This window comes from Pyricularia grisea (genome assembly GCF_004355905.1).
Source record: "Pyricularia grisea strain NI907 chromosome Unknown Pyricularia_grisea_NI907_Scaffold_2, whole genome shotgun sequence".
In the NCBI taxonomy this organism is placed as follows: Eukaryota; Fungi; Ascomycota; class Sordariomycetes; order Magnaporthales; family Pyriculariaceae; genus Pyricularia; species Pyricularia grisea.
The window spans coordinates 3809426-3820840 of NW_022156717.1; the positions used below are offsets into that span (position 1 = coordinate 3809426).

The following is an 11415-nucleotide window of genomic DNA, read 5'->3' on the forward strand; positions in this document are numbered from 1 at the left end:
ATTTATATATAAATTTTTAAGAAGGGCGTTAAAAATAATAATATTATTATTTAATTTTATTTTAATTTATTTATAACGTATATAAATATAAGGTTTATACCACTTAGAAGCCCTAATTCCAGGCTTTATGCCGATATCTTTATTATATTTGTACCGTTTTTATTTAATTAAATATTCGTAAATGAAAAATACACAGTTAAAAAACTGTATCGCCGTTACGCATATAATGCATGTACAGTGTATGCACAGTGCGTATACTGTGCAATTCTGTCGTTTGCGACGAAAATCGACAACATGTCCTCAGACTAGAACGGGCGCGATCTTTTCGGCCAATTTGATTGGTCGAAAAGCCGTGTGGCTAAAAGGTACATGGAGCGCCCGGTCCACCCTGCAACGCAGGGGGGTCTAGTCTGAGCACTGAGACTACCACCTTGGGTCTTTTTGCTATCCGGATGGGAGTGCTTCTTTTCCTACTTGCAAGTCACTGTCGACTTTTTCCTTTTGGACAAGGAGCCCATGCAGAACAGATATGTATCAGCCCTGGATGTTTGCGACCAAAAACTGTCCGTTAACTCCGCTGCAGGCGGAGGCGGGCATCTTTTGGGTCGAGAAGCGGGGCAAGTCGGATATAGGTAATGATTAGTGTCCGGCTGTCTAGTCTGGCACTGGGACGGACCCCGTTCATGAGGTGGCAATATCAATACGTGTAGTATTTCCTATACGTTTTATATAAAAACGGCCCCTACATCAGGAAAGAGGGGTGGTTTCTTTAAAACCTCTGGCTCAATCTAACACTTAAAATATCTGCACATTATCCGCTGGTCACACACAAACACAAGAATACATATTCGGAAGCATCTTATTTTGTTTGGGCTTCAAAAAGAAAACGGATAACAGAAACCATGTCAGCGTCACAAATCTTCAAGGCAGCCAACACTGCCGTGATTACCGGCGGTGCGTCTGGTATTGGCCTGGCGCTGACCAAGAAGTGTGCGGGGGCGGGCATGAAAGTGCTCGCAGTGGACTGGAGCGATGAATACCTCGCTGCGCTACCAAAGAACGTGGGAAGTGATCAGGTTTTCACAGTTAAGGCGGATGTGTCAAAATCAGAGGACTGGGAGGCCGTCAAGCAGGAGGTTGAATCGAAACTAGGCGGTTAGTCTCACCTTTTCTTTTCCTACGGCACGGCATTCTAGTTGAAGTGCCCACAGCACATGCATATCGTACTTTGATCATCAAGTTTTATCATGCTGACTCTCTTCGGTCCCATCTCACCTGTCGCTTGTCGCGGTATAGGCAAGATCAACCTACTCGCACTGAACGCTGGCATGGGCACCGCCAGCAGCTGGGCCGACCCCGAGGCCTTCCGCAAGACGATGAATGTCAACTTTTTCGGCGTGGTCAACGGGCTCGCGGCGCTGCTGCCGATGGTCAAGAAGAGCGGCAGTGATGGCGGCAAGGCCGCGGTGGTGATTACGGGGTCGAAGCAGGGCATCACGAACCCGCCGGGCAACCCGGCGTACAACGCCAGCAAGGCGGCGGTCAAGAGCCTGGCGGAGCAGCTCGACTTTGACCTGCGCGGCGACGCCGGCGTGTCGACGTACCTGCTCGTCCCTGGCTGGACGCACACGTCCATGACGTCCAGGGCCGGGGCCGAAAAGGCGCCTGGCGCGTGGCACCCGGAGCAGGTGGTGGACTTTTTGCTGGGCAAGATGGATCAGGGCAGCTTCTACGTCATATGCCCGGATAACGATGTCGACGAGGTCACAGACAAGAAGAGGATGCTATGGGCTGCTGGGGATGTCGTTGAGGGTAGACCGCCCTTGACCAGATGGAGGGATGAGTGGAAGGACAAGGCGAACGACTGGATGAGCAAGCAAAATCTGTGATTGCTGCGCTGCATGCATGCATTTGTTATGACGGAGGACCTCTACAGGGAGCACAGACCTAAAAGTAACTCATTCACTCTGCATGAGACGGCGTTAATTCAAATGCATCCACCTAGTTTCTGTTGGCTGAGATAGACTTAAAAATAAGGCTCTGTTCTGTAGCACACCAGATACAATGTATGGGGTGACTGACTGCATCAAGGGTCAGAGTGGGGTCATTTCTTTTTTGCGGATTGGTCTGTGCTGCTGGAATTTTTCCTTTCCCATGTTACCTACCTCTTTACAGCTCGGCGCGCAGTATATGCGGGCGTCAACTTCACGTCCTCAATAAAATTTGATTCTTCTTTCTAGCATTTTTCCCACACTCCTTATTGAATTTCCTGTTTTCTTGTTTTCTTCTTTTTCTGTTTTTGTGAAATGGCTTGTAGCTGCCGCACTGCTGCTTTGCGTATATTCGTGAGAGGATTTACTCAACTGCACATCGCCGAAAAGGGCTCTGGTGCAGTCGCATCATCTGTTTGGCAGCGGCCAAGAGCAGTTACAGCTCCACGGGTTACATACCGAAACCTGCACTATACTACAGCATGCCGTAATGACGCCGCCCAGACATCCCCAACACCGGAGAATACGCCAGGCCCCGAACAAGGCCAGCAAGATGTGGACACCACTGGTAGTGCGGCCGTCTTAGAGTCTGATTCGGTTGTGGAACTGACGCCCGAAGCTATCGATGCGCTTGCCTCCAAGATTTCAGCCTCTCAAGATCTCTCAGACCGACAGCCCTACCAGAGCGAGCATGTAGCGAAAGCGCCCAAAAAGGCCAGAACTGTTACATCTGCTCCGACAGAACCTGAAGCCCGACTACCCCGAAAGGTCAGGAGACTGTTGCAGTTCGGCCCCGGTGACACGCCGCCGTCGAAAGAGGAGACCCCGCTGGAGAGAAAGAATAGAAGACTGGAAAGTGCGAATGCCAAGGACAAGAAAGACCCGAAGAGTGACAAGCTAAAGGGGAGAGAGGCGGATCGCAAGAAGCGGACAAGAGACTCGGCCGAAGAACCAAAGCCCAAGAAGGAATCTTGGATGATACAAAAGAACGCGCTGGAGAAGAAATTTGGTGATCAAGGTTGGAAGCCGCAGAAGAAGTTGTCACCAGACGCCATTCAAGGAATCCGGGCACTTCATCAACAGTTCCCGGACGTCTACACCACCCCGGCGCTCGCGGAACGTTTCGAGATGTCACCTGAGGCTATCCGACGCATACTCAAGTCCAACTGGACGCCTTCAGCAAAGGAAGAGGAAGACAGGCAGCAGCGCTGGTTCAAGCGGGGCAAGCAAATCTGGGAGCAGAAGGCTCAGCAAGGTGCCAAGCCGCCCAAGAAGTGGCGCGAAGAGGGCGTCAAGACAAACTGGGATGCCAAGCGCGAGTTTGTCAGGAGGAAGATGGAGCTTCGCAGGAGGGATATGGAAGAGGAAGACCTTCCGGCTTCCAAGAGGTTCAACGACCGGTCTCGGCAGTACAGATCTTATAATGGCAAAAAATTTGCCGACCAGCCATCCCAGGCCCGGCGTCGTAGTGGCGGACCGAGGAGACTTGGAGGTGTCGGAGGAAGCGGTAGGAGGGAGGACTGAAGAGTAGTCCACGGGATCGTCCGACCCTCACGTCTGTTGTTGTAACAAAAGGTCTGCTAATGAGGCCCTGTATATTCTATGTAACATATCGATGTATCACCAACCGTGGCTGCCAGTCCATAGGCAGTTCTCTCATCTACGAAGACAGCTAATTGATACCACAGTGTCCTTGCCAGCTGGTACTTGTGATGTGTGAGGCCACTTAAATCCTAGGTACGAAGTGATTGTAGCCCAACGCTTATTGGAAGTAAGCGTGTGATAAGCAAAGTTCCGAGTAGTAAACGGGGTGCAAGGTCCATTTTTTGACGACCGTGTCCCAAGCCAAATACAACGTCTGGTCACGTACCTAGGCAATACGTAGTCCGACGAGTGTGGCGCCGGGAATTCCTTGTTCATAGTCATGCTTTTCATGCCAATGAATTTTTTTTTTTTTTTTTTGGCGGGTGCATTGGTGTTGACGTGGTAAAAACAAAGAAGTCTTGGAGGTCTGGGTGCCGTATCGAGGAATGAATGAAACAATTAAACCTGTGTTATCTTGGAAAAATAAACCAAACGCCCAAGAACTAACTACGCGCGAGAGCTGCCAGATGCTTAGATCAAGATCGGCAACGTCAGCCAGACCACAGACTCGCCGTTGGTCGCATCCGCTTTCAGACGGATTGAGTTCTCATCCTCGCTCGCACCAGGGACTCGATCCAGTCGCTTACCCAAATTGGCATCATCCCTGCCCTGACCGAGCATGCTGATTGGCGTTCGTTTACGTCTTGACCTAGCAACTAACGCCAAGACCTTTACCCCTGTTAGCTAGAGAGAAACAATCCGACAAACTTGACAGGAGAGCCCTAGCAAGCAAAATGCAATAGGTGGATAGCTGTGCGGGCGGGACCATCTCTATTCCTGCCTCTCGATTTCCCCTTCTCCGACGTCGACTCCGTCCGTCGGCCAGAGGCTCTGAATTTTTTTTTTTTAATTTTTAATTTTTCATCCTAATTCAAAAACTCATAGGAGTGTATGATCTGCCGAAGGCCCAGCGGAAAGAAGGTCGAATTCGGAAAGACTTCGCCGACCCCTCCTCTATCCCTGAGATCGATTGCCGGTTGTGTAAGTAAATTTTCTGCTGAAGGCCGGTGAGCTAAATTTCAAGCAATGAGAAAGGCAAAACGAACATCACAATCTCAACGCCCGCTGACACCAACCGCCTACATCCGTTCAGACAGGAAGCTGCTACCTTTCCCTTGCCTTTGGTTACAAGACTCGTCCGAGTCAACACATCTATACATGCTTCGGCGCCGGGGGAATCACTTTGCGCTTACGTGCATTGCCGGTTTCCCAGAGCTTCTACCCTCGAGCACTGCCGCCACATGATGAAAAAGAGCCGTCACTTGAGCGTCGGATCTTTTCGCAACTTGCCTCGTCCGGACCCCGCATCGTCGTCAACGGGGTGCCGATGACGCAAGCAAACATGACTTCCACGCCCTCGAGTCGCCTAAGGCTAACGCCGTCCAACTCGCCGTTCCTCGGCCGCCCGTCACGCTCACCGATCCGCCCCCAGAAAGCCGAGCAGCCAGCTCGACTGTCCCTGAAAAGGGTCGTTGGGAACACATGCACGTCTCCCACAGGTCTCGACACTGTCAACTCTTGCTTCGCATATGTTGCCGGTGGCGCTGTGGTGGTTGTCGACGTGCAAGAAGATCAGTACTCTCAGCGATTCTACCGTGCCAGGCCCACCGCTACCCCAACGTATGGCGTATCCCCAGTACCACACTCACCGTCGACCCCGAACTCCACGCCGAAAGCCAACGATAGCAGGAATAGGGGCCCTCCAAGCGACTGGTCAGACAACCCGTCGTCCAATAAGACCTGGTCACAACGAGAGCGCATCAAGGCGGCTACGTGCGTCTCGTTAAGTCGAGACGGGCGATTCCTAGCCGTCGGCGAAACGGGCTTCGCACCTCGGGTGCTGATTTTCAATCTTCAGGACAATTCATCCGACATTCCACTGGTATCAATTAGCGAACATGCATTCGGCGTGGCTGCTGTGGCCTTCTCTAAGGATACCAAGTATTTGGCATCACTAGGCTCCGCCAATGATGGGTTCCTCTACATCTGGAAAATTGACCAACGTACAGGTGCTGCCAGGCTGTTCCAACAGAATAGGTGCACCTCATCTGTTCGTGGCATGGTTTGGATTGGCAACAGCCTCGTGACGTTCGGTGTCCGCCATGTAAAGGCATGGAAGGTTGAGGAGCAAGCCCAGGCCACATCTCCTTCTAAGCAAAAGTTTCCAGGTGATGGGTCATTCCCAGTACCGCAGTACCAGAAACCCCTTCCGGGCCGTAACGTGCTGCTTGGCTCACTTCTGGAGGCGACCTTCACCTGTGCGGCCGTCATCAGTGACGACAAAGCTATACTCTGCTCAGAAACGGGCGATATATCTATTCTCGATGACTCCGGCAAGCAGATGAGGCTGTTGCGAGTCACAAATGTCGAATTTCCTGTGCAGTGCATCTCACTTTGTGACCAGACTGCCTACGTGGCTGGCAAGAGTGGCCAGTTCACAACCATCGACGTGGCCAATCTCTGTGATGATGCAGGTGATTGCGTACTCGGGACAGACAAGTCGGCCGAGGGAACACTAGCAATGGGCTTCGTTGGGAACCGCCTTATCACCACAGACGCAAAGAGGTCGATAGCCATCTGGAACCCAGGCGAAAAGCCCGCGAAGGAGGCATCGGGCACCGCAGCTGTACCCATTCCTGGCTATAGTGACGCTATCATGGGTGTTGGGGTTCTTTCCAGTCATAATTCGTCTGATGCCGCCTTCTTCACCTGGTCCGGGTGCGGCAAGGTTGTCCTCTGGGGCTCTGATGGTTCCATCAAGTCGTCTTTTGAGGTATCTGTCGAACAACCAGAAGTTTTGGATGAGCTGGAGCCACCAAACGAGCTGTGTATTGTCGCAGCAAGTAAACGCGGCCAACTGTTTGTCACTGCCGACCGTCTCGGTGTGTTGAAGGTCGTCGACTTCAACACTAAAGAATGCCTGATGGATACCAAAGCACACGCGTCTATGTGTCAGGTAGTGGCGATATACGAGTATGAGGACAACAGCAGGAGGGCTATCATAGCGTCATGTGGACGTGACAGAACGGCGCAACTTTTTCGCAGAACATCGACAGGCACCTTTGAACATTTCCAGACACTGGAGTTCGCCGCAAAGGTGGTTCATGTCCTCGTACCATCAGAGGACAAGGTCATCACCTGTTCCATGGACAGGACTCTACAAATTCATGATCTAGTCTCCAAAGAGGGCGACCCGGATTCCATCGCCGCTATTCCATCCCGAGTCATAACACTAAAGGGCTCACCTTCTTCGATGGTAATGGATGACAGATCAGTCTTCGTTTCCCTCCTGGACCGTTCCGTATGTCAATATGATATCACAACCGGTCGTCTTCTCAACACCTTCAAATGCATCGATGAAGGCGGAGCCGAGTCGGTCGTCCTGGATTCTTTGATTTATGGACAACCTCTCTCAACAAGCGAGCCATCGTTCCTTTTAGGTGTGTCCAATACGGACAAGTCGGTGAGGATTTACGACTCGCAGAGAGGTTCGTTTTTGGGTCGCGACTGGGGCCACAGTCAGGCCATCAACGGCGTGGCATTGCTGGAAGATGAGGGGCAGACCAGGACGGTTGTGAGCGTAGCCTCTGACGGCACAATTATGATTTGGGCTCTTGACCTGAGTGATCCGATAGCATCATTGATGAGTAGGGATCCATCGCCAGCAAAGGAGCCGGTATTGACCTCAAGTAAGCCAACTCTCAGAAAAGTTTTATCCAAAGCAGAGCTTGCCGAATTCCAGCGGCCTCAGTCATCGGGAGGACGGCGGTCACCACCCAGGACGCTATCTCGCCGCACCTCAAAGTATGGGTTGTTGGCCGCTGGCTCAAGGACTCCGACACCAGCGGCTCAAACGTCCCCAGGAAGCAGTACAATTGTTGAAGACCCTCCCTCGAGAAGGGTCTCCTCTGGAAGCGGTGACTCTGGCACCACACCGCCGCCAGTAAGTCCGAGGACGCGAGGAGTAGCTAGGAGGCCCTCGCTACCTGCTCTGAGCACAACGCCCCCCGCAGCCATGGCTTCGTCCATGTTGCTGTCTGGGCCTCGAAAGAAACAAAGTACGAGCAGCTTGCGATCATCGCCTGCTTTAGCATCATCTTCGTCAACATCATCATCCCCGTATGGCTTCGGGACGCTCAGCATGGCGACAGAACAGACATGCCGCACGTTACGGGCATACCGCAAGAAGCTTGCGGCGGCTGATACGGACCCCCAACAACAGCCTATCCGTCCAGAGATACTTGCTGAACTAGACGCAGAGCTGCGACTTACCGCAGCGGCCTTGGGTGACCGTGCCATGCGCGACAACAGCTCCAAGGCTCTGGACGATGGCCTGCTGAGCGGACTTCTGGACACCTACTCGGAGCGTCTGGTCAGTATGCTAGATGCAAAGTTGCGACTACGGGCCAGCTTAGGCCCTCCGTCGCCTGAAATTGGAACCCAAACAGCCCTCCTCGGGCAAGATACGCAAAGGTCGTCCTACAGCAGTACCAGCAGTAGCGATCTGAACATTATTGTTACCTAGGTTGTCGACAATTTATGTCCACCTGGTTGACTACCAGTCTACGCCGACCTACTTTTTCCTGTGTGATTTTCCCCCAAGAAGACTTCCCTTGGCTGCTGCGATTACTTCCGGCGTGAAGCACATGTATTACTAGTCCAAAACTTGATACCCTTCCTTTTTGTGGCGTTGTTTTTTTTTTTCTTTTTTTTTTTTTTTGGAGACGTTGGCATAGTATCCGGACGGAACTATAGCCAGATGGGCAGCAGGATCTGGATGGCGATATAATGGATTTTGTCTGTCTGATATTGCTTCTTCTTCCATCTTCTTTCTTGCTTTTTCCTTTCCTTCTTTTGGCACACTCATTCCGTTGTTGTTTCTTTGTCACCTTTTTTTGTATGGTGTTTGGTGTTTGGAATGGCATTATGGGATCTTTTAGGCTGTTTCCCTTAGCGATATGCGACAGTTTTGGAGACATCAATCAGCACCGTGTTGAATGTTTTCCTCCACTTTGCTTCTATTTTGAACGGGCCGGAAGCCCAACTAGCTTTGTCTGAGGCATCACAAAAGGCGCAGATACTTGTGGGCTGTTTGAACATATATTTCCGTTGATCACTGCAATAGTCAGTCAATTCACGACAGCATCAACCTTGCTTGGCTGAAATTGGGAGCATGATTATTCTATCTAGTCGCGTTACCGTGGCGTTGTTTATGCAACATGTTGATGCCTACCTAGGTCAAGCAAAAAAAGAAGAAAAATAGTACTTCCTACGGAGCGTACTCCGTATAGAGAAAGGCCTTTCTACTGGTAGGTAGGTAAAACAACAAGCGAGCTCCCGGCTGGCCCTTTTCTCCCACTCAAGAGGGTGGCGTTTCACAATTGTGTCTCAGGCATGGGATTATTATGAGGCAGGCCCATGGTAGGCATAAACATTTCATGAGGGGCCGAAACGTGAAAGGAGCTAGGGGCTGTTCTCTTCTGTGGAGGTAGCAATTTCTCTGCCCAAGGAAGGATCAGCAGCCAAAAAGGAGATTGGCTCTCATATCTTATTTTTGTCCTTCCTCTCCCCCCCCCCCCCCCCCCCCCCCCCCCTGGGCAGAGCCACATTTCTTTTCTCGAAGCAAGTGGGACATAACACAACCCAAGGCAAAACCCACACACTTTCAATCAAATCCTGTCCTGCCTTCCGGGTTTAACGGCATGAAAAAGGCTGCCTTGTCTTGACGCGCGTCTTCGCTTGAAACTTTTTTTTTGGTAGTCTGTGTGTGGGTGGTGCTTGTAAATTATTTCTCTTTTTTTGGTATTTTTTCATTAGGCGCAGTTTTCGGTTTTATTTACTGTTCGCCTCCATCAAAAATCAATGCTGCTTTCCAATCCCGCCCGGAAGCTGGAGCCGGGTTAGAGAAGTGGAACAGGATCACCGGCCGACGACGGGGGTGGGATGAAGAGTCGGTGATTGATCTATTGATGGGTCCCAAATGACCGAGACGTGTTGTGGTAACGAGCGGGTCCCCCCTAAAAGTAAAATCCAACCGGGCGGAGAGGATCTGGAGGGGGGATTGAGAAACACACAAAGAGAACCCAAAGAAGCAAAGCGTAAAAGAGATCTGCATAGAGAAGGCGTTTAACCTTTTGATGGCCTGGCTGCATAAAGTGCCCTTATTTTCATCAACTCTGTATATAGATAGACACACGCTTTGGTATCATCTAACGGGTGGCTATGTTGATGGGAGCGGATCGCATGAATGAATAATCTATACGAATACTACTAATAACTTGAGTACACAAAAAAGAAAAAAAACTAAACTAAAAGAACCGAAAAAGAGAAGAAAAAAGATATCATGTATGAATGGTAATTATTATCAAGACGTGACTGAGGATGGGGCGGGGCACGCGTTAAAAAAAAAAAAAAAAAAAAAAAAGAGTTCGGCGTTGAAAGTGTTATCAATTAGACGCGTCGAACACGTGTTCAACGGGGACGAGGGCGTATGTCACGAGTCATCAACAAGAATTTGGGGGCGGGTTGGTCCAGCATCTTTTACTCCGTTTTGCTGAAGAACAAGAGACGCAGATTAGAAACCAGAGACAAAGCGCTGACAGGTTGACGAAGGGCTCGAAGTCCGTCTCCCGCCAGCCACTCTTCAATTCGACAAGGACAAGCGGCCTCTGCCACCCAGTTCTTAGCGTACAGTTTTTGGGGTTACGCTTTGACGTGTAGTTTGGTGATAATCGACGATCGGCCTGGGCGGGTCGGTCGTTGAGCTCTTTCTCCTGCTGCTGTTGCTCTCAGGTCCCCTTGTCCAAGCTTCGTTGGGAATTGTGGGGGTGGAAGGGAGGGGAGCTCTCCACTTTGGGAGCTTTCCACCCGCGTACTGTAGTACGTGCAGCCAAACGCAACGCAACCCTTTTTTTTTTTCTTTACTTTTTTCCCCTTCTTTTTTGCAAAGTATCCCGCTAACAGAAAGTCGAGGCGGTCAGGCAATAGCTTTGTTAGTCCGATCCGCGGGCCTGTCACGATTCGCGGTCGTGCAGATTGGGAATGCAACCGGACGGACGGTCAGACCCGCGGAAAAGTGGAGATTTTGCCTTGTTGGAACAAAATTGGAATATGTCACCTGCCCTCGGGTGATGCTTGCAAGCCCAAACGAGCCCGTCCGTTATTATTCTCGTCCACCAGTTGACCAATTTCAAGCCATTTTCTTTTTTATTTGCCTTAGCCCCGGATCGTGAGAAAGCCCAAGGCCTGGATATCCCCTGATCGTGAACCAAAAAGACACAACCCCAGACGGGAACATAATCTACATACTGCAAAGTTAGATGCAAGAACCAAAAAAGAGTTTTGGGGTGTCTTTCTGTCCATCACGCGTTCCGATCAAGGCGATAAATGACTAGTTAAAATATCACATCACACAGAGATCATCGACCGTGCGTCTTACTTCTCCAGCGAAGATCTTTCGGCTACAGGTATAACCTAGGTATTACTGTACAAAACTGTATAATACTGCATGGCAATGCTAGTGGGTTATGAGTTGTTTATGCGCCTCCTTCCTCTCTGGGCTGCATCGCCTGCTTTTGCAGCAGAGAGCTTCCTGGGAGGGTATGTAGGGATGAGACGTCTTTACGAAAGAGGCCAACCGACACGTACAGTACAGTTATTAGTGAGTGAACAAAGTCCCAGCATGACTGTCTGCATCATGAGTTTATCCCGGGACGCCTGTTGCAACATGGTACGGGCCGGCTCGTAGAATGGGGACTACGGAGTACAAAACCAAAAAAAA

The 11415-nt window shown here is 50.7% G+C and overlaps 2 protein-coding genes across 2 annotated transcripts; both read left to right on the forward strand.

Moving 5' to 3' along the window:
• Positions 1-448: 448 nt before the first annotated feature.
• On the forward strand, positions 449-3673 carry PgNI_03698 (uncharacterized protein). Its single transcript, XM_031123751.1, has 2 exons — positions 449-1155; positions 1297-3673. Exons 1-2 carry the CDS (start codon positions 903-905, stop codon positions 1887-1889), a joined length of 846 nt encoding a protein of 281 aa, XP_030985350.1. The 5' UTR covers positions 449-902; the 3' UTR covers positions 1890-3673.
• A 1304-nt stretch (positions 3674-4977) lies between these two features.
• PgNI_03699 (uncharacterized protein) lies at positions 4978-8160 on the forward strand (the record flags this gene model as incomplete). Its single annotated transcript, XM_031123752.1, has 1 exon — positions 4978-8160. One exon carries the CDS (start codon positions 4978-4980, stop codon positions 8158-8160), a length of 3183 nt encoding a protein of 1060 aa, XP_030985349.1.
• Positions 8161-11415: the final 3255 nt, after the last annotated feature.

Bases quoted from the DNA above. Each gene is read 5' to 3' on its own strand.
- PgNI_03698 (XM_031123751.1), top strand. From the start codon at position 903: ATGTCAGCGTCACAAATCTTCAAGGCAGCCAACACTGCCGTGATTACC. The intron at 1,156-1,296 runs GTTAGTCTCACC...GTCGCGGTATAG, and splicing joins GGTTGAATCGAAACTAGGCG to GCAAGATCAACCTACTCGCA.